Source organism: Electrona antarctica (genome assembly GCF_951216825.1).
Source record: "Electrona antarctica genome assembly, chromosome: 4".
NCBI lineage: Eukaryota > Metazoa > Chordata > Actinopteri > Myctophiformes > Myctophidae > Electrona > Electrona antarctica.
In genome coordinates, this window is record NC_136809.1 from 18304488 (window position 1) to 18329751 (window position 25264).

General features: G+C 43.4%; 1 protein-coding gene across 3 annotated transcripts in view; it reads left to right on the plus strand.

The window, feature by feature from the left end:
• Positions 1–838: 838 nt before the first annotated feature.
• Positions 839–25264, plus strand: part of LOC306921680 (glutamate receptor 2-like) — a gene marked incomplete at its 3' end in the record, with an annotated part of 52911 nt that continues 28485 nt past the window's right edge. For all 3 annotated transcript variants that reach the window (XM_079498926.1, XM_079498925.1, XM_079498924.1), the window contains exons 1-9: positions 839–941; positions 19916–20155; positions 20516–20637; positions 22435–22509; positions 22965–23018; positions 23463–23621; positions 24051–24218; positions 24841–24945; positions 25116–25223. In XM_079498926.1, coding sequence (XP_079355052.1) covers positions 854–941; positions 19916–20155; positions 20516–20637; positions 22435–22509; positions 22965–23018; positions 23463–23621; positions 24051–24218; positions 24841–24945; positions 25116–25223 — 1119 coding nt within the window. In that variant the 5' untranslated portion in view covers positions 839–853. The remainder of the gene's footprint in view (positions 942–19915; positions 20156–20515; positions 20638–22434; positions 22510–22964; positions 23019–23462; positions 23622–24050; positions 24219–24840; positions 24946–25115; positions 25224–25264) is intronic.

The following is a 25264-nucleotide window of genomic DNA, read 5'->3' on the forward strand; positions in this document are numbered from 1 at the left end:
GATTTAGAAGATCTTTTAAATTTTGATGTCAGGCCTAAATGGGTTAACTGAGCACATTTACGTGCAGAGAGCCATGCGACGTCTGCACGTGCAACCTTTTTGTGTTTTTATTTTTTTATTTTTTTATTTTTTTTGCCTATTGAATTTTCCTCAAATCTTCCCTTCATTTTCCATCATTTGACCACCTGGCACCTGCAGTGGGTCCAGCCAAAACATCAGAGCTACAGTTTGAGGACATTTTTATCTCTCTACCGCCGGCACCACTTCAGCCAGCCCAGCATGAGATAATTAACCAGAGTCCATTCACCTACTGTAATGCTGCGAAGGTCGGAAGACATTAACACACTTCCAAACAGTGTACATTGTTTAAGTCACAGGAGCATGGTTTTCATATTGTAAATATGAACGTTAGCCAAAATGGGAAAATAGCCGGTCTACAAGCTCACAACGCATCGCAGTGCAACGTGTTGTGAGCTTGCAGATCCGCGTTTTCAGAGTGCAACACCTGAGCGCAACCAAACATAAAATGTATTGTCTTTCAGTTCTAGACTGGTCCCTCCCTTTCAGATTGCAACACCCAAGCGCAACCAATCTTGACTGACTTGTCTTTTAGTTTCTAGTCCCTCCCTAGCATGTTAGTATATTTAGTTTTAGTTTCAGTTATCTTAGTTGTTATTTAGTTGTTATTTAGTTTTCGTCAGTGAAAAAAATCTAGTTGTCGACGGACATTTTTCATCATAGTTTTAGTTTTCATAGACAAAATTAACACCGGTTTGTGTGTGTCTCTCTCTCTTGCTCAGGTGGTCTGTTTCCACGGGGTGCGGATCAGGAGTATAGTGCGTTCCGGGTGGCCATGGTTCAGTTCGGAACGGCAGACTTCAGACTGACGCCACACATAGATAACCTGGAGGTGGCCAACAGCTTCGCTGTCACCAACTGCTGTGAGTACCTGTCTGTCTGTCTGTCTGTCTGTCTGTCTGTCTGTATGTCTGTATGTCTCTCTCTCTGTCTGTATGTCTCTCTGTCTGTCTTCTGAAGCTGACCAATACCAAGATGTGCGTGCGTGCGTGTGTACGTGTGCAATGTTGACTGAATTATCTTATTTTAATTTACCATTCACGTGTCATAGCATGAGTTTTGAGTGTACTGTATGTAGCTCTGAGCAGCTTGTATAGTCCACCCATTTGTGGTGAAACAAGCACTCTGCTTGTTTGAGGCTCTGTGTCACTTTAGCTTTCTGTCTGTTGGTACACAGCTGGCAGGCAGCACTGTTTGATGAAAGTAAGGCCATGATGGAATTTTATACTTTGGCATCAGCGTGTTTACTAAGCTCCTAGATCCATCATTGTCAACGATATGAAATGGCCGTAAGTCCTTGGCTGTATAATATATTCACCCATGCGTCTTGTCAGTTCTTCAGCTCTTGGGATGTTATGGGGAACTGTAGCTCTGGTCCATATAGTAGCCTTAAGGACTTCTCCTTAATGCTATGGTACTTTCAACTTCCTGCGCATGCATGAAAGACTGCAAGCCCCGGGTAACTAGGTTCATCATAGGGACCTCCACGAGGGCCTCATCTGATGATCTAAAGCTCAAACCACACCAGTTGCAACTCCTTGCAACAAAACCGTTTTAATGTCAACCACACCAATGCAACTCCTTGCAAATCAAGGAGTTGCAACTGGTGTGGTTTGGGCTTAAGGATTTACTCAGATAGGGGCCAGGCGTCCAGCCCATTCAGGGCTTTATGTAATAAGTAAAACATTTTAGATCGCTCCGGGAGCTTACAGGCAGCTAGTATGGATGTGATATGTTTCCATTTCTTCGTATTAGTAAGCAGTCGAGCAGCAGAGTTCTGTATCAACTGCAGGCCGCGGGATATGGTTTTCTTGCTAAGGCCAGAGTAGAGGGAGTTGCAGTAATCAAGGCATGATGGTATGAGTGCCTGAATAACCTTCTTGAGGTCAGGGGCTGACAGGAATCACTTGATTGTTGCAATGTTGTGTGGAATAACAGGATTGTGAAATAGCCAGAAGTGACACACTTTTTTCACAGAATATTCATTTTCACTACGATCGCACCCTGACTGTTGATAATGAGAGCGCCTTTTTCTTTTTACCTTTTAGATACAATTTATTTAATCTAAATACTGAATCAAGCAACTTAGAAACTGTCTGCTGATAAAATAATCTAAATAAATGATCCAAAAAATGTCCTTACTGTATGTGGCTTTAAAAGAGGATGTGTGGATGGATCATCACTGTATCATTTTCAAGGCAGTCTATAATTAGTCGCAATAAGCTTCCCAGCCTCGTATTAATGTCACTCACTGCGGTTTGTGCTCACACCACTACGCTTTGCACGGCTATCTGTTTTCCTGTTCTAACTTTTTTGTATAATATGCCTACTGGTCATTTAGAAAAAGTATGCCTATACGCACTTACACGCACGCACGCACGCAGGCACGCACGCACGCACGCACGCACATAGTGAAACAAAAATCTTCCATTACAGTGGGAGTGTGACAGGTATTACAGTAAAGTGACATAGTGGTCATGGAACATTAACTCATAACAAAAGCGTTGCTGGTCGTGGTTACAAAATACATGCCTCGGGTGGTCCGCGATCCTCCCGAACGCCGGGATAATTATTGGCCCTTGAATAAGGCACCTCACAGAAAGGACCTTTGGAGAAGAGACTATTCAGACTGAAACAATTCTGGCAATAAATGAGTAAAAGTAATTATCTGGAAATAAGAGGTTTCTGCCCGACAACAACAATATGTCTAATACAGTACATGATGATCCAGGACGTTTGAAGACAGACTTTCTATCACCACATTTTTGGAACAGAGCATGTTGGATTTACTATATTTACACACTAATTTGCTAATCGTGGTTTCTGGAACAGTCCCCACAAGAGATCATACTTCCCAAAAGTATGTTTTCCATAACAAATATTGTCAGGAACTGGTAATCCAATATATAATCTATCATGTGTTATCTATACTGTACTAGCTTGTGTTATTATTCAGCCCATACATTGACTACTCAACTACTAGCCACTATACTAGACAACATGATTCATTTAGCGTACATATTACATCTTTACTATCTAATATCCCACTAGCAGCTAGTAGGCTAGGCGGATAGGCAGATTGTGGATCCATGACATTCTTTACATAACAAAAAGTATTTGGACAGATTTAACAGCAACCCAAAGGCTACTCTCTCGCTTGCTCTCACTCTCTCCTCACCGCAAGACTTAATTCAAAGACTATTATCAGCGATAACGTTTAGTTTTCTTATTTGTTATTAATACGAATAATGAAAAATCAAATGCTTGATAGGCTACTCTGCCGTTTCTGAGCACGGGAACGATTACCATTTCTGATGCTTCTCAGCTTCGCAAAGTCGTTGGTGCCCACTGCCTACAGGCACGCGCCTGATGGATAATCTGACCCAGACCGATCAATGTTTCAATCTCAAATTATGTTTCGAAGCTCAAAGCTGAGTATCTCAGCCAGGTCATCGTCATCCACAGTGCCATGTCAAATGTGAGTGTTGTGGTGAATATCAGATCTAAGCAGTGGACATGTTGTGAATCAGCCTACATATAGTTGTACATCTTAATCTGAATAATGAGTTCTCTAAAATAGGAAGGAAATACTGTATCTGCTCTATCACTGCACTCAATTTCAGAGCAGCTCAGCTTCTTTTTTTATTTTTTTACTCACTGTACCTTAAGATAGCAATGCGCCAGCAATGCACCAGAACACATCTCCTTGTAACCACTTGAACCTCAGCGTTCCATATTCTTAGGGGGAACATTAGCCAAAAAAAACAGATCTACAAGCTCTGAGTCTAAGAGCTTGTAGATTGGCTATTTCTGGGGAAAAGTAGGCTACAGTTGCAACGCAAGTCCAGTTCAGACAATGGTTCTGAGCGTCTTCAGGTCCCCCCCCAAGAATCATATTTGAACTGGGGACCCTCCAAAATAATCACATTTGAACTTCAGACCCCGCACCCTCACAAGCTTTGCTTGACTTGGTCCCACAGATACAGATGTGAAAATAGCTAAATATAACATTATACACCACATATCATTATCAATATGTATTCCTTGACCACAAGCTCTGAAACCATGTATTGTGCATCATTGTAGGTCAAACCATTAAAAAGTTCATTTTCACGGCAGCCATTTTGGATTTTGGACTCTAAAAAAATGTCCCCACTCCCCACTCTTTTAAAAAGTACACCCTGGCCAAATGTGTTTAATAACCCTCCTAGATGACAAATCCATTGAGAAACTGACCTTTGCTCTCCGCAGTCACGGAAGTGCCATAAATCAGTGGTTCCCAAACGTTTTCATGTCAAGGACCCCCAAATTGACACGAATTAGCCCGCGGACCCACATTTGAAAATATATGCCAGTGACCCCCCATGAGATTTGTACGGCTCTAGCAGAGATTCTCAACCCGTTTAATTTCAAGGACCCCCAGTTTGACATGCATTAGTCTACGGACCCCCATGTAATGGCATTTCTATCTCTGGGACCCCCAATTTATATTGTAAAATCAATGTTAATTTTAACAAACGGGTCAATTTGGTTCCATTTGTACACTCTCAGAGTTACAGACCCATAAGGGTCCATATGGTTCCAAACTAAACTATCATAGCTGGGGACTATACTATACTATACTATACTATACTATACTATACTATACTATACTATACTATACTATACTATAAAGTGCTATGACAACATACAATGCAATTCTAGTGCTGTCTACATCACATGCAATAAGTCTGTATAAAATGCTACAAAAGTGCTCTCTAAGCGTCTAGGGTGTTACAAGCTTACAGCACGTCACTGTGACGTTTTGTAAGCTTGTAAATCAACTAATTCCGCTGTTTTGTGGAAAAGAGAAATTATTAAATGTCTCAGTCATTTCTTTGTATTATGTAAGTCATCTGCCCTGCGCAATTTGTGAACAGAAATACAAATTGTAACATTCCAATGTTCAATGCAAAGAAAACACAATTAAATCGTTAATCACAATTATTTGTATGACAATTCATAGTCAACTTAAATATGTAATCGTGACAGCCATAATGAGCACATATATACGTACGTATACATTCAACGCTGGGTGTGAACAAGGGCACGTGGTTGCTGGAAACTAGAAGTGACATTCGTGCCACTTTGTGCCTGGTGCAAGGAAAAAGGCCCTGTCTTGTTTTATACAATACCCGGCAGCCCGGGGGAACTTCTTTTAGATTAGATCATCATCTTCATCAAGAGGGACAACCAACTTAACAGTTTGTGAAGGTCGCTTGGCGCATTCAATAGACTAATATAGGCTATGTGCACAGCAGCCATATTGGAAAGGAATTGGGCCACTTCCTTCCTGTACAGTTCTTACCATATACTAATTAAAGGACCACTTCACCACTTTTCAACCTATCTTCATATAATTGGTCCTCACCAGGGCTTGACATTAACTTTTTGAGGAACTTGTCCTTTTGACAAGGACATTTCCCATTCACTTGTCCAGGCATAAAAGTTACTTGTCCGAAGCACGAGCACACACAAATACCTTTTAACACAACGCATGCCGCCAGCATATCTCAAAATATAGGCACTAGAGTGCCAGCAGATATGGCAGATGTTACGAGTGCAGTACTTAGTTTGGACTAGTCATTGGTTAGACCAGGCATTAGTCCTACAACCTACAGTATCTCAAACCCTCACCCTAACCCTAACCTCCCATGGGGCAGCATACCTAAACCTAACCTTAACCCTCTCCCAACCCTTAACGCACCCCTCACCAACCTTAATCCGGTCGTCTTAACGCACCCCTCACCACTCTGAAAAGCCCCGCCTTCCGTTTCCCCCCAAACCCAAAACAAGGAGGCATAATCTTCCATTCTTACCTCGCGCTGGTCACACTAAAGTCTCTCTAGAAGCGTTAATATTCCAAACGAGAGGCATGCTGAAGTCAGAAATGAAGACAGAACATTGTCATTTTGGTCAAAACCATGGAGAGTTCTATTAGGAGATAAGAGCTGAGCCATTCTTTTGGAGCCGCAAACAAGGAAGTGAACGGCAGTGCGCTTGTGTGAATCAACAAGGAGTATATTGCAGAAGGAGAGGCCAACCCCTCTCCTATGGCCCCTTATTGTATGTGTCTGTTTTTTTTCTTCGTTTGTTTGTTTGTTTTCCTTCTTCTTCTTCCGCCAACAATTGCAGTTCTAGCTTAACCGTGTAGTCTGTTTTCAGTAGACGGCTATGCCAATGCAAAGCCCACAACTATTGGCCAAAGGGTGGCGCTATAGCACTCAATTGAAAATGCAAACTTTGAACCATTTGACCATCAGCAATAAAACTTCGATACAAATATGCGTCTCCTCACACCGAACAACTTTCGTGTTATGACTTTTGAACTGTACCTTTAGATCACCCACTATGTTGAATTATAAATCTTTTTTTTAAAGGTTTTATGAGCCAATAAAAACCGCGGTTTTATGAAAATTCTTCTTTTACATACATGCAGAGTCGTGTATGAAACTTTACAGTATGGTAGAGGGTCATGCCAAATAGCACTGAAACCAGTCTTACTTAAATTGGCCAAAAGGCGCTATAGCAATCGTTTGAAAATGAAACCTTTGAATAGCTATTTGAATAACATAACTCATGCCTCAAGTAATTTGTCCCAAAGCCATGGCACTTGGCTTCCACAACTCACACTCATGCGGAAGGGGTCTGTACGCTTTTCCGACCAGTCATTGGTCCGACATGCGGAAAACAACCGGATTAAGGTTGGCGAACATGCGTTAAGGTTGGCGAACATGCGTTGCTCCGTGCTTGTGGTTATGGTTAAGTTAGGGTTTGAGGTAGGTTGCCGTTGTCGGACCAATGACTGGTCGGAACTGCACACATCTGTCACTTTGTACGTGAAGACATTTGTAAAAAAATAATAATAATAATAATAGCTGCAAGCAGCGATAAGAGGGCCAAGGAATGCAGCAATAAGAAAAAGACTATATGCAATATGCACATTAAGCAGGTCTGTTTGGGGTCTGTGTGGGGTACGAACAGCTGCAATACCGCTAGATGACCTAAAGTGGCATCGTTGAGCAGCCTAAAAAGGCCATTTACACTGAGCACTATAACTATAACTGCAGCCAGCCAGCGGTGTTGTTGAGCAGCCTGCACCGCTCAGTTCACACGTGTGTGATTTTTTTCGTATTGCTTTGTTGGCCCCGTCTTATCGCTGCTTGCAGCTATATATATTTTTGGTTTTTGTCACATTCCTAAGCCAATAATTTGATGACCGGCAGAGACTCAGTAGGAATCTCTTTGCCTCTTTGAGTCTGTAGGGACTCAAAGGGACTTCTCTCCCGGTTCAGTCAACTGATTCAGTAGAACCGCTGCTCCTTCACTTGAAAGGGGTCCGTTAACGTGGTTCAGGCATCTAGTACGGATGCTTGGATGTTCTTGTTGAACGTCCCACTGGGAGGAGACCCCCGGCAGACCAAGGACCAGATGGGGTGGGGGGGGGGATTATGTCTTCACACTGGCCTTGGAACGCCTTGGGATTCCCCAGGGGGAAGTGGCTAGTGTTCCCTGGAAAGAGAAGTCTGGAGCTCTCTGCTGTAACTGTTGCCCCTGCACGACCCGGTAGAGGATGGATGGATGGTTTGATTGATTGATTGATTGATTGATTGATTGATTGAATAAATACTTTATTTTCACGAGTGATAACAGTAGGACAGTATAGTCAAAATCACAAAGAGCCCTGAGTTGCTTTCCATTGTGGTCCATTGTACTCAATTAATTAACAAGAGATACAATACATATACATTACCTATTGGTGAAAGCTCCAGTAGCAGTAAAATTATGTGGGACTCCCTGAGCAAGTCAGTAGTTTGACTCTCTCAACTTGCCCCCAAGTTGTGTGAGGATATAGAATTCTAGGTAGGCGGCAAAGTTAATTTTGACAGCAAATAGACAAAATTGTCTAGTTTTCGTCAGTGAAAAAAAGGTAGTTGATGGACATTTGTTTCACATATTTTTAGTCGACAGAAATAACACTGGCAGGTGAATAGTGATTGTATGACCAGAATCTGATCAAAGGCTTCAGTTTAGAGTTGTGAGGGACTCTTCAGTGTAGCTGCAATGATCGCACTGAATGCGTCAATTATATCCTTCCTTAACTGCATGGGATCAGATAGTGAATATTACATTACTGGGATCAGGATGGGGGCAAAGAAACATGATCAGAACATTCCTGCCCCCAAGCAAATATAGTTTTGCATCAAGGGCACGCTGTCCTTCTTTACCTCATTATCTGCTAAATCTTATGTCACACTCCACTCTTCTTTAAACCAATGGTTCTCAAACCTTTTCATATCAAGGATCCCCAAATTAATGTAGCCTACAGTATGTATCTGGCCACGAACCCCGATCTGAAAAGATTGTGTGCCAGCTGGGTCCCCCGATACAAGAGTTCAGTTGTTTACTCATTCACTGCCATTGAGGAATATATTTGTCATTTCAATCCGTCAAGACCAAGACGTGTTGTCAGGTTGGTTTTCAGTGGTTGATTGATTGACTTTATTAACTTAACAGTTTGCAAAGACAAGAACAGGAGAGTTCAGTAGTCTAATACATTAACTGCCAGGTATTCATTCATTCATTAGTTCGTTCGTTCGTTCGTTCGTTTATTCATTCGTTCGTTCGTTTATTCATTCGTTCGTTCGTTCGTTAATTCATTCGTAAATTCATTCATTCATTCATTCGTTAATTCATTCGTTCGTTCGTTCGTTTATTCATTCGTTCGTTCGTTCGTTCGTTCGTTCGTTCATCCGTTAATTCATTTGTTAATTCATTCATTCATTCATTCATTCATTCATTCCTCCACCACTGCTAGTGGATTTCAGTGAAGACCCTTTTTTGAAGGCCCACAGGACGCGATACGTGAGCCGGATGTAAACAAATCAAATGCTGTGTTGAGTGACGGACAATTGTATTTTCTTTCACCCAAAAAAATAATTTTGTAACCGCGGTCATCGGTTCTTTAGTTATGGGCCGTTGAATAAAGCTTGTTTTGACCAAAAACGCAATCTGTTTACACTGAGGCTGATGGAGACAGAGTTTTCACTTCGGGTTAATTAGTGTGGTTGCCCTAACAGGGCAACCACACTATAATAATTGTAACACTTTTTTACAGTTGTATCCGTCGCCTAGCAACCTAGAAGCATTCATATGTTGGCGAAGAGCGCCATCTATCGTAAACCACTGAAAAGACCATTGAAGCGTAAAGTGAAGTGTTGGATTAGAAAAGACGTAAAACGACGTCGGAGTCATGTGTTAATACAATAGTTTGATTATTTTGATCTACAATCTCACCACGTGTCACGTTAAACTGATTGTGATAGTACCATTTTAACCTTTTTATTTGTATTTTATATATATATACAATAAAAATGTGTCCAATCTAATCTGTATGTTAGAGTATGCAATACGTTAATACTCTATTGCGTCTCCAGACATTTAGATCGTGTCAAAGGTCATGTCTCACATAGACACAGGATCTGACACAATTAAATGTATCCCCTGAGCAAGCAGGCAGGCTCTATTAGCTCAATGTTAACACTTGCCAGCAACTGGGTTCAAATCCGGGGTAGAAGTGGAACCTTACACACTGTAGTGCTGCTTTAAGTATCCCTGGGGGTCCCCGGACCATACTTTGAGAACCACTGTCTTACAGTGTTGATTTCGTCGACTAAAACTATGACGGAAAATGTTCGTCGACTACCTTTTTTCAATGACGAAAACGAAATAAAAACTAAGCTACGATGACTTAAACTAAGACTAAATATACATACAATTTGTCAAATCATCAGCGTCAACAAATACAAACTAGACTAAAATGTCTGACAGACTAGTGGACAAGAGATCAAGTATAAAAGACAAGTCATTACATGCCTGGTTGCATGATGAAAATAACAGATCCGCTATTTTCAGCATGCAACCAAGTGTAAAATCAGGCATTACAACGCCGTCAAGGCCTGCAAAAATGCATTTTTGTCGTCAAAAAACAACTGTAGATTTAGTCGACTAAAATCCATATGATTTTTAATCGACTAAAACTAAATGAAGTTAATTCCAAAGATTATGACTAAAACTAAATGAAGTTAATTCCAAAGGCTATGACTAAAACTAAAATCAGAACACTGCTGTCTAACTGCTTTACCTTTTGTATGATGTACTTTACATTGGTCCTATAAGAATATTGGACATGGGGCGGCGGTGGCTCAGGGGTAGAGTTTCCAGATGGTAAACGCAAGGTCGCCAGTTCGAACCCGGGCTCCCCCAGAGTTAGTGTCGAAGTGTCCTTGAGCAAGACACTGAACCCCTAATTGCTCCTGATGTGCTGGTTGGTACCTTGCATGGTTTCCGCCGCCATCAGTGTATGAATGTGTGTGTGAATGGGTGAATGTAATGCACAATCTATGTAAAGTGCCTTGGATAAAGGCGCTATATAAATGCACCATTTAATATTGGACATATTTTGTTCCTTTCTTTCTCTATTCTTTAAACCTTGCCTCAAAGTGCAAATGATGCAGTTGTGCCACAATTCAAATAATTGTGTACATCTGTAAACCTGCAATGTGACATTAAAAAATGTCCCTATTGTGGACGTGTCATTATTATATCTGAGTACTCTTATCCAGAGTGACCGGTAATCACATACATAGAATGAAGAGAGAGTCTCTCTTCATTCTATGTATGTGATTACCGGTCACTCTGGATAGAGTGATAGTCTATAGTCACTAGACTATCAGCCTAAACAATATACTAAAATAATATGTGCATTTACCAGGTAAACAATGAACGTAGCACCTCAAAATTGCATTCGTACCATTGTGGTAAAAATAAATAAATAAAAATAGCCAATAAAAATGCAATAAATGAAAAATAATCATGTGGGGATTCCGACCCACAAGTTGATAACCACTGGCCTAGATAGTACAGACAGACAGACAGACAGACAGACAGACAGACAAGACAGATTATTCTTAGCTGTGTGCTCTTCTGTACATTTGAGGAGGTAGGTGTACATACAGTATGCGTCATTGTGATGTCTTGTTACCTACAGTGAGTGCAGTGCAGTAGAGTCACTGCATCACACTCACAGCTAGAATCACAGTGGAAAAAAGCCCCCTGGAGGGCAGCCCAACACTGCCGTGTGTGTGTGTGTGTGTGTGTGTGTGTGTGTGTGTGTGTGTGTGTGTGTGTGTGTGTGTGTGTGTGTGTGTGTGTGTGTGTGTGTGTGTGTGCGCGTGTGCGCGCGCGTGCGTACATGCGCGCACGTGCGTGTGTGCGTACATGCGTACATGAATCATGCATATCGATGTAATGTGTGTGCATAATGTGCCTGTGAATATGAGTATGCATGGATGCTCTGTGCTCTGTGTGTGTGTGTGTGTGCGTGTGCGTGTGCGTGTGCGTGTGTGTGCGTGCGCGCGCGCGCGCGCGTGCGCGTGCGTGTGTGGCGAGATGGGGGGGGGGGGGGGAGGGTGGGACACACGTTGTGCTGGGGGGCACATGTAATTTGAAACAATGACATCTAGCCATATCTTGACACATTGATATTTGATGTTTCGATGTGCCATGCACTTGCATGCTTGTGTGCATGCACTTGCATGCTTGTGTGCATGCACTTGTGTGCTGTGTGTGTGTGGGTGTGTGTGCATGTGTGTGCGTGTACGTTTTGCTTCCCGATGGCGTGCACTGTAAAATCAGTTGTGTTCATTTATCAAGTGTGCAATCCTCTATGCATGCGTTCATGCATAGAGGATTGCATATACTGTAGGTGGGTGTATAGGTGGGTGGCAGTGTGGCCGGATGTGACACGTGACCCACTATTCAAGGATGGCAACAGAAGAAAGCTCTGCAGTACGGCTGGGCACTTCACAGAGGATTTATCCAAACCGACAATGTGTACTATTAACTCCTACAATTTACAATGTATAGGCATTTAGCAGAGACTTACAATAGGCAAGGCAAACACAGAAAGATAGCGTTGTGCATTGCCTCGCGTAGCCAGACAAATCTGCCCTTGCAAAAAATAAATTGCTCCAGGCAGATTAGGTCTGGCATTGCTCAATTGCTCAAATGGTTGTAGCTTTCACATCCATGCAGTCTTATGCAAAGGTTAAATGTAATTTAGATTTTGGTATCCTATAGTTTCTATAGTTTCAATATACAGATTATATATATTTTTATATCAAACTGTTGCTGACTGATCCTAGGTTATCTGTGATCCTAGATTGCTGAGGCACTACATTGTCTGATGTACAGTATGTGTTAACCTTGCTTACTGTAAATAACTATTATATTAAAGAATGATTACTATATGCCAGGATATCCCCCCGTTCAACCCTTGTTTTGAAGATCCAAAACACCACGACCGGAACCGGATGTTGACTGAATGGTGTGTGTGTGGGGGAGCCATCCAATAGAATGACAGGTTGTTGGCCCGTTTGGTCAACCCTCAGCCCTCCTCCTCCGGTGGGGCGCCGCATGTGAGCCATATGCTTTTCTGGGCATAGAGAGGCGGAACAAACTAGCGCTGGAAACCGACGGCGACTTCCTATTGGTTCACCAACCTATGAGCCCGTCCTCCCGCTCCCCTACTCCTCCCCGCCCCAGTAGAACGCCGCGGAGAACGTCACCACATGACTGCACTGTGTGCACTGCCATTGGTTAGCGAAATGGCCAGGTTTTATATTTTTTCCTTTGAAAAACATTCAGCCTGATTTGGAGGAAACTGATAACCCAACTAGAAAATGTATTTTCTGGTTATTATAGAGCTGGAGAGCTATTTTGTAGAATGTTTGCCTTTTATGCCCAGAATCAGTATGCTACTGTTCATCATGTGGCTATAAGTATATGATACGGCTAAAATCTTTATTTGTGTGTGTGTGTGTGTGTGTGTGTGTGTGTGTGTGTGTGTGTGTGTGTGTGTGTGTGTGTGTGTGTGTGTGTGTGTGTGTGTGTGTGTGTGTGTGTGCACGTGCGTGCGTGTGTCTCAGGGTGGGGGCAGGGTGCCTAGTCAGCCGTTCTGCGCCGTCGGCTTTTTCCCTTTTTCTTCGCTGCAGCATCGCTCGGCCCTGCCCTACATACGCACGCACGCACGCACGCACGCACGCACGCACGCACGCACGCACGCACGCACGCACGCACGCACGCACGCACGCACGCACGCACGCACGCACGCACGCACGCACGCACGCACGCACGCACGCACGCACGCACGCACGCACGCACGCACGCACGCACGCACGCACGCACGCACGCACGCACGCACGCACGCACACACGCACACACACACACACACACACACACACACACACACACACACACACACACACATTGCAAGCAGCCTGGGAGTCGATGTCCCATCTTCCCTTTCAGAGTGGCTGGCTGAGATGAATGTCGTGTCATTGTCTTGGACAATTCACCCAAAAACATAATTCCTGGCTTTCTTAAGGTTTCTGAGTGGTGCTAGCCACTCCTATGCGGAGCTATGTGTGTATGCACACACACACACACACACACACACACACACACACACACACACACACACACACACACACACACACACACACACACACACACACATTTTAATAATTTATTTATGTCCACATAAGAGATACAATACAAGGACACAAATATTTACAAGGTGCTGTACAGAGTGCAATCACACACACATACACACACACACACACACACACACAAAGGCCAGGGAGGAGTACAGTACAGTACAGTAGGCCTACAGTACAGTAACATTGACAGAAACATACTTTCAACCATTTCAATTGTGGTAATAGATCTACTATTACCGCAATATATATTGTTGTCTCCGCCAGGCCGCCATGCCAGCCTCTGTCCGTGTCCATCTGTGTGTGTCTGTCCGTCCGTCTGTGTGTCCGTCCTTCTGTCTTGTCTGTGAACAGCTAATCTCTGGCATTGTTGGATTGATCACACACACTCCCTGGATACCAGTACAGAGCAGAATTCACCTCTTCCCCATTCCCCCGAGGCCGACTTTTGCAAAACACATTTTTTGACAGTATTACTTCCTACAGATTTTGTACAAACATCACGCCATCACGTCATTGAAATAAACAAGTCTGTCAGATTTTGTATCTACAATAACAGCTGGGGGGACGCCTTCATTTCCCTTCATCAGCCACTATACTATTGTGCTGGTGTGTTTCCTTGCAGAAAGACTTTTGGTTTTGGTTCCACTGTTTATGTTGTTGACATTTCTACTGTTTATGTTGACATTAATCCCTTGCTGGGACATGTTTTTCTATGAGGGGAGGGGGAGAGCTCAGCCAGAGCCTGATCTCCACAGTGGTTGTGCACTGAGTTGATTGATTGGGCCATAAAAGTGTCAAACTTGTTCTCTGCTCGTTAGTGTTCTCTCTAATCAATTAAAGCATGAAAGACTACCTGTCTGATGCCTGTCAGAGGGAGGAGGGGGGAGTGTGTTTTCCCTTTAACTCAGAGTGCCCGGATTTCCTCTTTCTCCTATGCCCAGCTTTGTCTGTTTGTGTGTACCCCATAGCGATGATTTGATGGAGCACCAGATAGCGATGATTTGATGGAGCACCACATAGCGATAATTTGATTGGCTGAGCAAAGTACGCGTTGAGGGTAAAAATCACACCCGTGTGAAGTGAGGGCCGCTCTTATCATGGTACATGTTCATAACGTAACATGTCGATTTGCTCGTCCACATATGACGTAAATTCTCCATTCATTGTCAATGGGAATTTAATGTTTGTGTAAGATGAAAATCTACACTAATAGCTCAATATAGGAGGGGCTAGTGCCCGTCAAAAACTGAGGACCGAAAAGTGAAGACGGAAAAGTGAGGGCACACATTGTGATTGGCCGGAATGAGATGTTGTACTGTATGATGATGTATGATGATAATCATCATCCTCCGACTGTCGTCGAGATCCTAGATGCCACGTCTTTCCATTGGGTCCTGTCAGCCATCGCTGCTCCCAGTTCTTGGAATGTCAGTCCTGTGTCCCTGGAGATTGTGTCAGGATATGTATTATGTATGAGGGGATATGTATGAGGGGGATATGTATGAGGGGCGGCGGATTTATGGGGGCGGCGGTGGTTCAGTGGTAGAGAGGCCAGATGGTAACCGCAAGGTTCCCAGTTCGAACCCAGGCTCCCCCAGAGTTAGTGTTGAAGTGTCCTTGAGAAGACACCTCTAATTGCTCCTGATGTGCTGGTTGGTGCCTTGCATGGTTTCCGCTGCCATCGGTGTATGAATGTGTGTGTTAATGGGTGAATGTAATGCACAATCTATGTAAAGCGCCTTGGATAAATGCACTATATAAATGCACCATTTACCATTTATGAGGCGGGGCGGGGGGTTAGAATAGCGGTGCTGGCGTTACATAGGCTACAGTAAGATATAAGACAAACACACTTGGAATGGGAAATAGAGGGAAAATGGAATTGGTAGGGTTTTTCTTTCTACCGACAGTGTGTACTGTAATATTTTGTATGTGGAAAGTGAGTAAACTACCTCGACGCACCCAAGGTCTCCTGTCTCACTGTTTCCTTACTCCACAGTATATAACTTTGTAATGCTACTGACGTTTGTGCACAACAATCTTGAAAACAAAGTAATACATTGTGGGTTCGAGCTGACAGGCCCTTCTAAATGTCGATCAAGTCACCTTAATTCAAGTGGCAACATTTTAATTAAATATATATTTTTAGGGGCATGTAATGTGATCTACCTGCACAGCCCTTGTGATCTTCTGGTAGTTCTGAATGATATCTGATATTTACTTGATCCTTGGAGCGGTAGCAGTGACCAGCAAAGATCGCGCTACGACGTGCTACTGTTGTTGTTATTGGCGGCAGTTTACCATAGATCTGCTCTTTGGTTGGATGGGTTTTCCAGAAGATGTTTTTAACACACATGAGGATATGATGTAAGAGCGCTCCTCACTTCACACAGGTGTGATTTATGTTTAATCTAATGTATGAGGGTTATTGTGCGGTGTGATTTGATGAGAATGTTAACATTGTTGAAGCCAATATACTGTACAATGGATTCACAATTGTTTTGTGGCTCAGTATTGATTTATAGTGGGATACAGAATGATTGTAGCCGAGTGTTTCCAGTGAACCAACATGCACAATAGCAGCACCCTGACTCTGTTTGACCAGAATGGATCAGAGCCTTAATTGGTATCATCGGTGACAGCCCTATGAAGTATGAATGTAGTGTCGGAGTGACGTGTGTGGTGTCCAAACGTCTTAGCTGTTGTAAAGAGGTAATAGCAGCGTGTGTCCGTGCGTGCGCGCACGCGTGCATGCGTGCGTGCGTGCGTGCGTGTGTGTGTGTCCAACACGTCCTGGTAGCTGTTGTATAGAGGTAAAACAGTGTAAACCACAAGGCCTCGTGGGACTGATTGTTTCTGCTTCTGGCAGCCTGCAAGAAACATGATGCTGATCCACTGCTGCAGTTGGCAGTGGCGGAAAGTAACCAAATACATTTACTCATATATACTGTAGTAAAGCACTACTGTACTGTGTGTAGCCTTTTTTATGTATGCAATGTAATTTTGTCCAACAATAGCCTATAACGTTTACAATCTGTATGTCAGAGTATGTTAATACAATGCAACTTTTGTATTTTTTCCAGTTTTTCCATGTTTTTATGAGGTGACTATTACTTCATTAGACCCCTTGGTGTGGTTGTTATGTGCAATGACGTCTTCCCTTTGTGGTTTCTTCCTGGAGGCTGAAACCTTGACAATCAAACATGCCAATGAAAAAAACTGTGATATAGTGACATCACAATATCATCCCCTCCTCTAACCCCATCCCCCAACAGCTGTGGGTGCGGCGTCAGTTCAGGTGGATCACCACCCATCACCATGTCCACATAAAAAAATACATTTTAACAAATACTGTACACTTTTTTGAACAATATCTTCCTCCTTATATTATAATAATACCTGATGATCATGTTTAGGGTGGAACAATCTTTAACCAATTTACTGCCAGAATTCTTTCAGTCTGTAGTCCCTTCCCTGCCAAAGGCCCATTCAGTGAGGTGCCTTATTCAAGGGGCAAAAATTACCCCGGGTCTTAATTCAATATAACGTATGCTGAAAGAAATACCTGAAAACGGTGGGTGACCAACAACAACAAATTAGTACTGAACATTCAGGGAAAATGTTGAATAATGTAGAGATTGAGCAGGTGGAGGAATCAAAGTAAACTGACTCCGCCAGATGGTGTTGGTATTGATTCACAAGTTCACAACACAGCTTCCATCTGGAAACGCTCTGGGGCTGGCGGTGTACCGTCCCGGACTGGGGCTGACCAATCAGCGGCAGCTACGGGCAGGATCTTCCAATCACCTTCCAAGTAGCTTGGAAATAAGGGACGGCCTTCTTCAGTGATTGGGCTACAGTGATCCCAGATGAAAGTTGGTTGTGAAACAAACGTGAAGCAAGCGTCTTCCATCTTGCGGAGTGAGGTTAGAATCAAAGCTCTTCTGGTGAGACATTTAGATCTTGCGAAAGGTCATGTCTCACCTAGACCTAGACACAGGTTCTGACACAAAGTTTGAGCTGGTAAAAATGTCAGCACTTGCGCAGTTACTTTTGCTATTTATTTTTAATTTGATTCAGTTTTGGACATATGAGGTTTCCACCTGACAGAGTGAGACGATAAGCTTATTAAAAATGAGGCTAAAATATGAATCATTCATTTGATCATGCAAGGGCAGTGGTGGAAAAAAGTATTCACATTATTTAGTAAAAGTATCAATACTGTGTAGTAAGTAAAAGTCCGGAATTCGAAATGTCTTGAGTAAAAGTACAAAAGTAAAATGTACTTAAAGGGGCATTCCACTCATTTTCAACATTTTACTATGTCATTAATATACCTTAGAGCTGTTGTGTGTAAATAATAAAAAGGTCCCCCCATTCTGTGTTTCCTAGAACTGTAAGTATGAAAAAAATCATTAACATGGTGAAACACATCTTGATGACATCATCAAGATGTGTTTCACCATTATTTTTTTTTCAGATGTATATATATATATATATATATTAATGACAGTAAAATGTTGAAAATGAGTGGAATGCCCCTTTAAGACAATCTTGTGTTTAGGTATTAAACTCTCCTGTGCCAAACACGAGAACACGAGAAATGTTAAAAGAGTATTAACCGTATTTACTGTATTTTAGCTTTCCGTCACTAGGCTTCCATGGTGTGACGTCCTTGAAAACCAAAAACCTGCACACGCAATATTTTAGTGGCTTTAGAGGCTCCGATTGAGGTGATATGGGGTGAGGGACGATATTAGGAGCTTAATAAAATGTGATCGCGACCTCCTGGTTAGCATATAACGCTAGACTTACATATAACGCTAGACTAGGGTCACGACGCTGACTCAAAAATGACTGATTACTACATCCGGTTCACAGTGGCAAATCACAGGGTCTGTTTTGTGCATTTGTTGGCACTGGCTCCAGACTCCAGGCACCGGCGGCAAGCTCACAATGTGTCACATTGTGATTGTCCAAGGGTTTGAGGTTTGAGGTCAGATGTAGAGTTGCTGGCCGGCTCCTATGCAGATCTAGGTGATGATCCAGTCTTCTCCATGTATGGCTATCCAGGGTTTGATGAGGTCAGTGTCGTGATCTTCAGATATGGAGTCAACCATATATGGAGCGGGTCACGAGGCGTGATGGACTGATGGCCATATGGTGGGGTGACTGAGCGACGGACAGGTTATGAAGGTTTTCATAGTAATCTGTGACCTACGGACGCAATAATATTCACAATCTACAAAGTACTGCATATTGGAAATACTGCAGTACTTGAGTAAATAAATGCACACCACTGCAAGAGAGCAACACTTCACAGCACCAGTAACTGTATTCACAGAGAGAGAGAGAGGGAGAGAGAGAGAGAGAGATAGAGAGAGAGAGAGAACAAGACTTCTGCAGGTTTTAGAAAAAAAGGTTTTACTGCAATGTGATATCTTATTTACAATTCAAATGTTCAAATGGACCGAACCTACGTGTTTATTTTTAAAGGAATATTTGAGCAACATTTGTTGTTATGCTGTGTGTGTGTGTGTGTGTGTGTGTGTGTGTGTGTGTGTGTGTGTGTGTGTGTGTGTGTGTGTGTGCGTGTGCGTGTGCGTGTGTGTTTGAGGGAGACATTATGAAGCAGGATGTTTCATTCCTTTATTCCTTCAGAGAACAAAGAATCAGGCCAGAAAAGTAGGACAACTAAATATACACACTTATGTCCTCGCACGCACGCACGCACGCACGCACGCACGCACGCACGCACGCACGCACGCACACACAAACAGTTCCTTTCTTACGTATTGTGAGTGTGTGACTTTGATGTGACTTTTTTAGTCATCTTGGTGCTCCACAGAGACATGCAGTGATGAGCAGGTGGGGTTCATCACGCAGGACAGTGCATTGCTCAAGGGCACCTCGCCTGGTCATGTTCAAGTTTTGGCTTGTGCATGGCATCCAACCATCTGTAACAACCAAACGGAGACCTCCCAGTTATGGGATGGTCTCTATAACAACCAACTGAAGACCTCCCAGTTATGGGATGGTCTCCCTAACTGAAGACCTCCCAGTTATTGGATGGTCTCTATAACAACCAACTGCGACCACCCAGTTACAAGCGCGTGCTAAGTAGTGTTAGCAACAGTTAATACATTTTAGTGTAAAGGATTGGTTTGACTGCATTCATCTTTTGTCCATATTTGATCCTTTGCTGAAACGAATCCTCTCCTCTCCTCTCCTCACAGTTTGTTCACAGTTCTCCCGCGGGGTGTACGCCATCTTTGGCTTCTACGACAAGAAGTCGGTGAACACCATCACGTCCTTCTGCGAGACGCTGCATGTGTCCTTCATCACCCCCTCCTTCCCCGCCGAGGGCATGAACCAGTTTGTTCTGCAGATGAGGCCCGACATCAAGGGCCCCCTGGTGTCCCTGGTGGAGTACTACAAGTGGGAGAAGTTTGCCTATCTGTACGACAGCGACAGAGGTAACATACAGTCAATGGTGGAAAATGTACTCCGTTGTTTTACTTAAGTAAAAGTATCAATACTGCAATGTGGAACTATACTCTGTTACAAGTGAAAGTCCGGAATTCAACACGTTGAGGAAAAGTACAAAAGTATTGGTATCAAAATGTACGTACTTAAAGTATCAAAAGTAGAAAGTACTCACTATGCAGAATGTACCATTTCAAGTTTATAAATGTATACAAATCTTTTGAAAATAGCACATCTACAAGCTGTGTGTGTGTGTGTGTGTGTGTGTGTGTGTGTGTGTGTGTGTGTGTGTGTGTGTGTGTGTGTGTGTGTGTGTGTGTGTGTGTGTGTGTGTGTGTGTGTGTGCGCAGGTCTGTCCACACTGCAGGTCATCCTAGACACAGCAGCAGAGAAGAAATGGGTGGTCACTGCCATTAACGTGGGAAACCTGAAAGATGAGAGGAAGGATGAGGCCTACCGCTCTCTGTTTCAGGTACACACGCACGCACGCACGCACGCACGCACGCACGCACGCACGCACGCACGCACGCACGCACGCACGCACGCACGCACGCACGCACGCACGCACGCACGCACGCACGCACGCACGCACGCACGCACGCACGCACACACACACACACACACACACACACACACACACACACACACAACTTGCAACTAAGCCTCTCGTGGCTCAAGACCGCTTCAGACAGCCTGTCATTTGAACCACTTAAGCTCTCTAGTGTGAGAGAAATGGACATAAAGGCATAGTTCACAGCCAGATTGAAGAATCTTGCTTCACACTTGTTTCACAAGCTACTTCCATGATCTGTAGCCCAATCGCTGAAGAAGGCCGTCCCTTTTTTCAAGCTACGTACTTGGCAGGTGATTGGTTGGGACGATAGACTGTCAATCATATTGACGTGTGTACATGATGTACAGTAGCCTCGCCAGCAGGAAAGTAAACAACCCCCACAAACGATAGAAGTGTTAACGAACGCCTGATAGCATTATAGGTTTAACACTTTGTGTTAGGTCATGTGTAGGTCGTGTAGGCTTTTAAAAGTGTTAGGTCATGACTCATGTGTAGGTCATGTGTTTAGATGCTTTCACGAATTGAAGACGATTTTCCAATTTTAAGGCGCTGGGAAATACAATTGCAACAGGCGCTTCTCGATGGTGTCACAAGCGGTCTCACCAAGATCGCGCCCGCAGCTGCCGCTGATTGGTTCACCTCCCAGATGGAGGCTGTATTGTGAACTTGTGAACTGGTTAATGTTCACCCCAAAATTACGTTTTCTTTTTTGGCTACTCACCCCATGGAGACATGAATTCATGGATTATTTGTTTGTTTGTTTTTGTCGTCTTCCTTTTTCTTTTCTTACATTTTTATCCCACAATTTTGTAAACCATGTTTCACCCGGTGCCAAATCTGCCAATTGCCTAATCTGTAATCCTGGGCTGTAGGCTACTCTCCCTGTGCCAACCTGGGGAGAGCCGCTTCATGCTTCCTTCAATGCATGACCAGTGAGCTGGGAGGGCGGGGGACTTTACGTGTTGCAGCTGTCCATACTCCATACATACAAACACATTGCTGCATAATGGAGTGGTTAGGCACAGCTCAAAAATAAAAAAATAGAAAAATAAAAATAAAATAAAAAACACATTTTATGAATGCATTATCAACACCCCTAGAGACTTTACATTCCTTTACAAACCGCACACTTTCATGAATATACTATCCACGCCCCTAGAGACCCTAGAGATCCTTGCACACGCTGCGTTTTATGAATGCACTGTAGGAGACTCTCCTCGATACAGCAAACACCGTTTATTCGTAAGGTGACTCAATTTGTCTGTGTTGTACACCCAGGGCGAATATGGTACCCAGAGCCTTCTATTATTAGAGAGTTGCATCAATGAGGGGGGGGGGGGGGGGGGGGGGGGGGGGGTGGCGCCGGTCACGTGGTTCATGTAACTCGAAATAGTGACAAACGCTCATAGACTACAGTGCATTCTGTCAAACTCTGGTTCAGGGCTTTGCCACTATGTGCCAATAGGAGTCTATGTAGAAGAGCCGCCATTGGACTGGCCCCATAAAGTGGAGGCAGGTGACGCAGCTCCCTAATAGAAGCCTCTTTTTTTTTTGCGCCCCCAGGGACCCTAGAGATCCTTGCACACGCTGCGTTTTATGAATGCGCTGTAGATGTGATACGTTGACCTCATATGAAATCTGGGATTTTGTCACATTTTCCTAACAAGAATGATAAGTTTGTTTGTTTGTTTTTAGGACCTGGAGCTCCGTAGAGAACGGCGTATCATCTTGGACTGTGAGCAAGACAAGGTCAAAGACATTATGGAACAGGTTGGTATAGCTACACTAACCAATACCCTACTTACATCTACAGTACGTTTGTCATTTTTTTATGCAGATTCAAAATTGTCATACAAATAATTGTGATTGTCTATTTAGGCCTAATTGTGTTTTTGTCATTGAATATTCGATTGCACATGTGACAAATAAATGACTGGTAATGAATGGTATCAATAATTTGCTAAAATAATGTACTATGGCCAAAACAGAACATTTGATGTAATTTTGTAAAATAATAACTAAATAATAAAAATATTATAAAACATAAAATGTAAAAGTTAATATTAGATACCTCTGCATTGTGATAGTAATCATTGCTAACATTATTAACGTGTGTGCGCGCGCGAGCATGCACACATGCACAGAGATTTCCAGAGTATCCACAGAAAACTAAGAAACAAAACAAAGTACATATTTTAAAGTATGTTTTGTTTTATTTTCACCAGGTGATCACTATTGGCAGGCATGTGAAAGGATACCACTATATCATCGCTAATCTGGTAAGTTTCTGTTTGTTTCTAGTGCCATCTGGCTAAATAACAATTCTCTAACAATTATTCTACATTTTCAAATTGTGTAGACTTCTTGTAAATTAAGTTATGCAGATGTTTAACAATATTTTAACTCTTGAGAGTTAAGTAGTTGAAAGTCTTTGGTTTCATTTTACACTCTCAAGAGTTAAAGATCTATTAGGGTCCATTTGGTTACCACCTACCTGGACCACCTGGTCTAGTACCATCTGACCAAACTACCATCTACTGTATGCTTCTAGTACCGTGTCTGAACAACTATTGTTTATATGCACTGCCATTTGTGCGTGCGTGCGTGCGTGCGTGCGTGCGTGCGTGCGTGCGTGCGTGCGTGCGCTGCTATTTTTGGTCAATTTTGCAATAGTTTTATTCTACAAAATCAACACTGCACTGTTCTATTTCATCCCCATGCAGGGCTTCGTAGACGGTGACCTGTCGAAGATCCAGTACGGTGGAGCCAACGTGTCAGGCTTCCAGATCGTAGATTTTGACGATCCCTTGGTGGCAAAGTTTGACCAGCGCTGGGAAGCCCTGGAGGAGAAGGAATACCCTGGAGCTGACAGCAAGATCCGGGTAAGAGTCACCCAGCAGGGCCCGGACGGCTGGCGTAGTGGTCCGGCCGGGCGCCTATTATATAGGCTGCTCATGTAGTCGTGACAGCGTGTTGTGAGTTCGAGTCCTGATCCTGACGTCCATTGCTGTGTCATCTCTCTCTCCCCATTTCATGTCCGACTACTTTGTATACTATCTAATAAAGGCAGAAAAAGCAATAAATAAATACGTAAATAAATAGGTGATGACAAACTGTGTTACTTCGATTTCTCTACTTTCACTGTACTCGAACTTGGATTTTGGAACACAAAATGTCTCTAGTAACATCTAAACAAACTATATAGCTCTGCTGTTGGGCAGAAACTAGGGGTGTAACGATACATTTTAACAGCGATACGATACGTATCACGATTAAGTGGGCCCCTGAATGCGTGTGTTTGTGTGTTACAGTACACGTCAGCGCTCACGTACGACGCGGTGCAGGTGATGACGGAGGCCTTCCGCTTCCTCCACAAGCAGCGAATAGACATGAGTCGGCGGGGCAACAGTGGAGACTGCCTGGCCAATCCGGCGGTGCCCTGGGCTCAGGGGGTGGAGATAGAGCGAGCCCTCAAACAGGTGACAACACCTTGGTTCTCAAAGTGTGATCCGGGGACCCCCAGGCGTCCTTGAGGGGGTTCCAGGGGGTCCCCAGCTAAATGTGTTAATATAGCATCATAATCACTATACCCACGGGGAGGTGTGCATCCAGACTATAGAGTGTGAGTGGCACTGAGTTTAATGTTGTTTAATGCAATCATGGACTTTTCTGTTTGGATGTATGGGCTGTCAATGCGAGAAAGTAGGGGTTTTTTTGCCACTCAGTAGACGCCCGGGTATGACGATGATGTCACGCGCATAGCCTCTATATAGTATGCAAACATGGGAGTCACTCTCTTCATATGCCAATGGCCATTTATAATAGCTTTATAAATCCACTTACCAGCAACTCTCTGAAGACGCCAAGAACCTTCACTCTAACTGCTTGTGGCTATTTAATTAGCAGCCAATGTGGTGCCAAATTGTGTGCTTATTTACCTGCGCTATTACATTCAATGATACTGTTTGCTATTGCAAGTTCCTTTTTTGTCTGAATTAGCATCCACAAAATGTTTAGTCTCACAGTTAAATGAAGACTGATGGATTTATTGTGTATAGCAACTGTACTGAAATAATTATGCGTGTGTGTGCGTGTGTCTAGGTGCGCGTGGATGGCTTAACAGGGACCATTCAGTTTGATCAGTACGGCAAAAGAGTCAACTACTCTGTCAACATCATGGAACTGAAAACTACTGGACCCATGAAGGTGAGTCATACCCAGATTACGTAGTCTACAAGCATTGCACAATTCCCACAAACAAACAAATAAAAACATTAAATGCACTGTGTGTGTGCGTGCGTGCGTGCGTGCGTGCGTGCGTGCGTGCGTGCGTGCGTGCGTGCGTGCGTGCGTGCGTGCGTGCCTATGTCTCTCAGATTGGCTACTGGAACGAGGTGGACAAGATGGTGGTCACCAAGACAGACATCTACCCCAACGACACCAACGGCATGGAAAACAAGACGGTCATCGTCACCACTATACTGGTAAGGGTCCACCACTAATACTGGTAAGGGTCCACCACTAT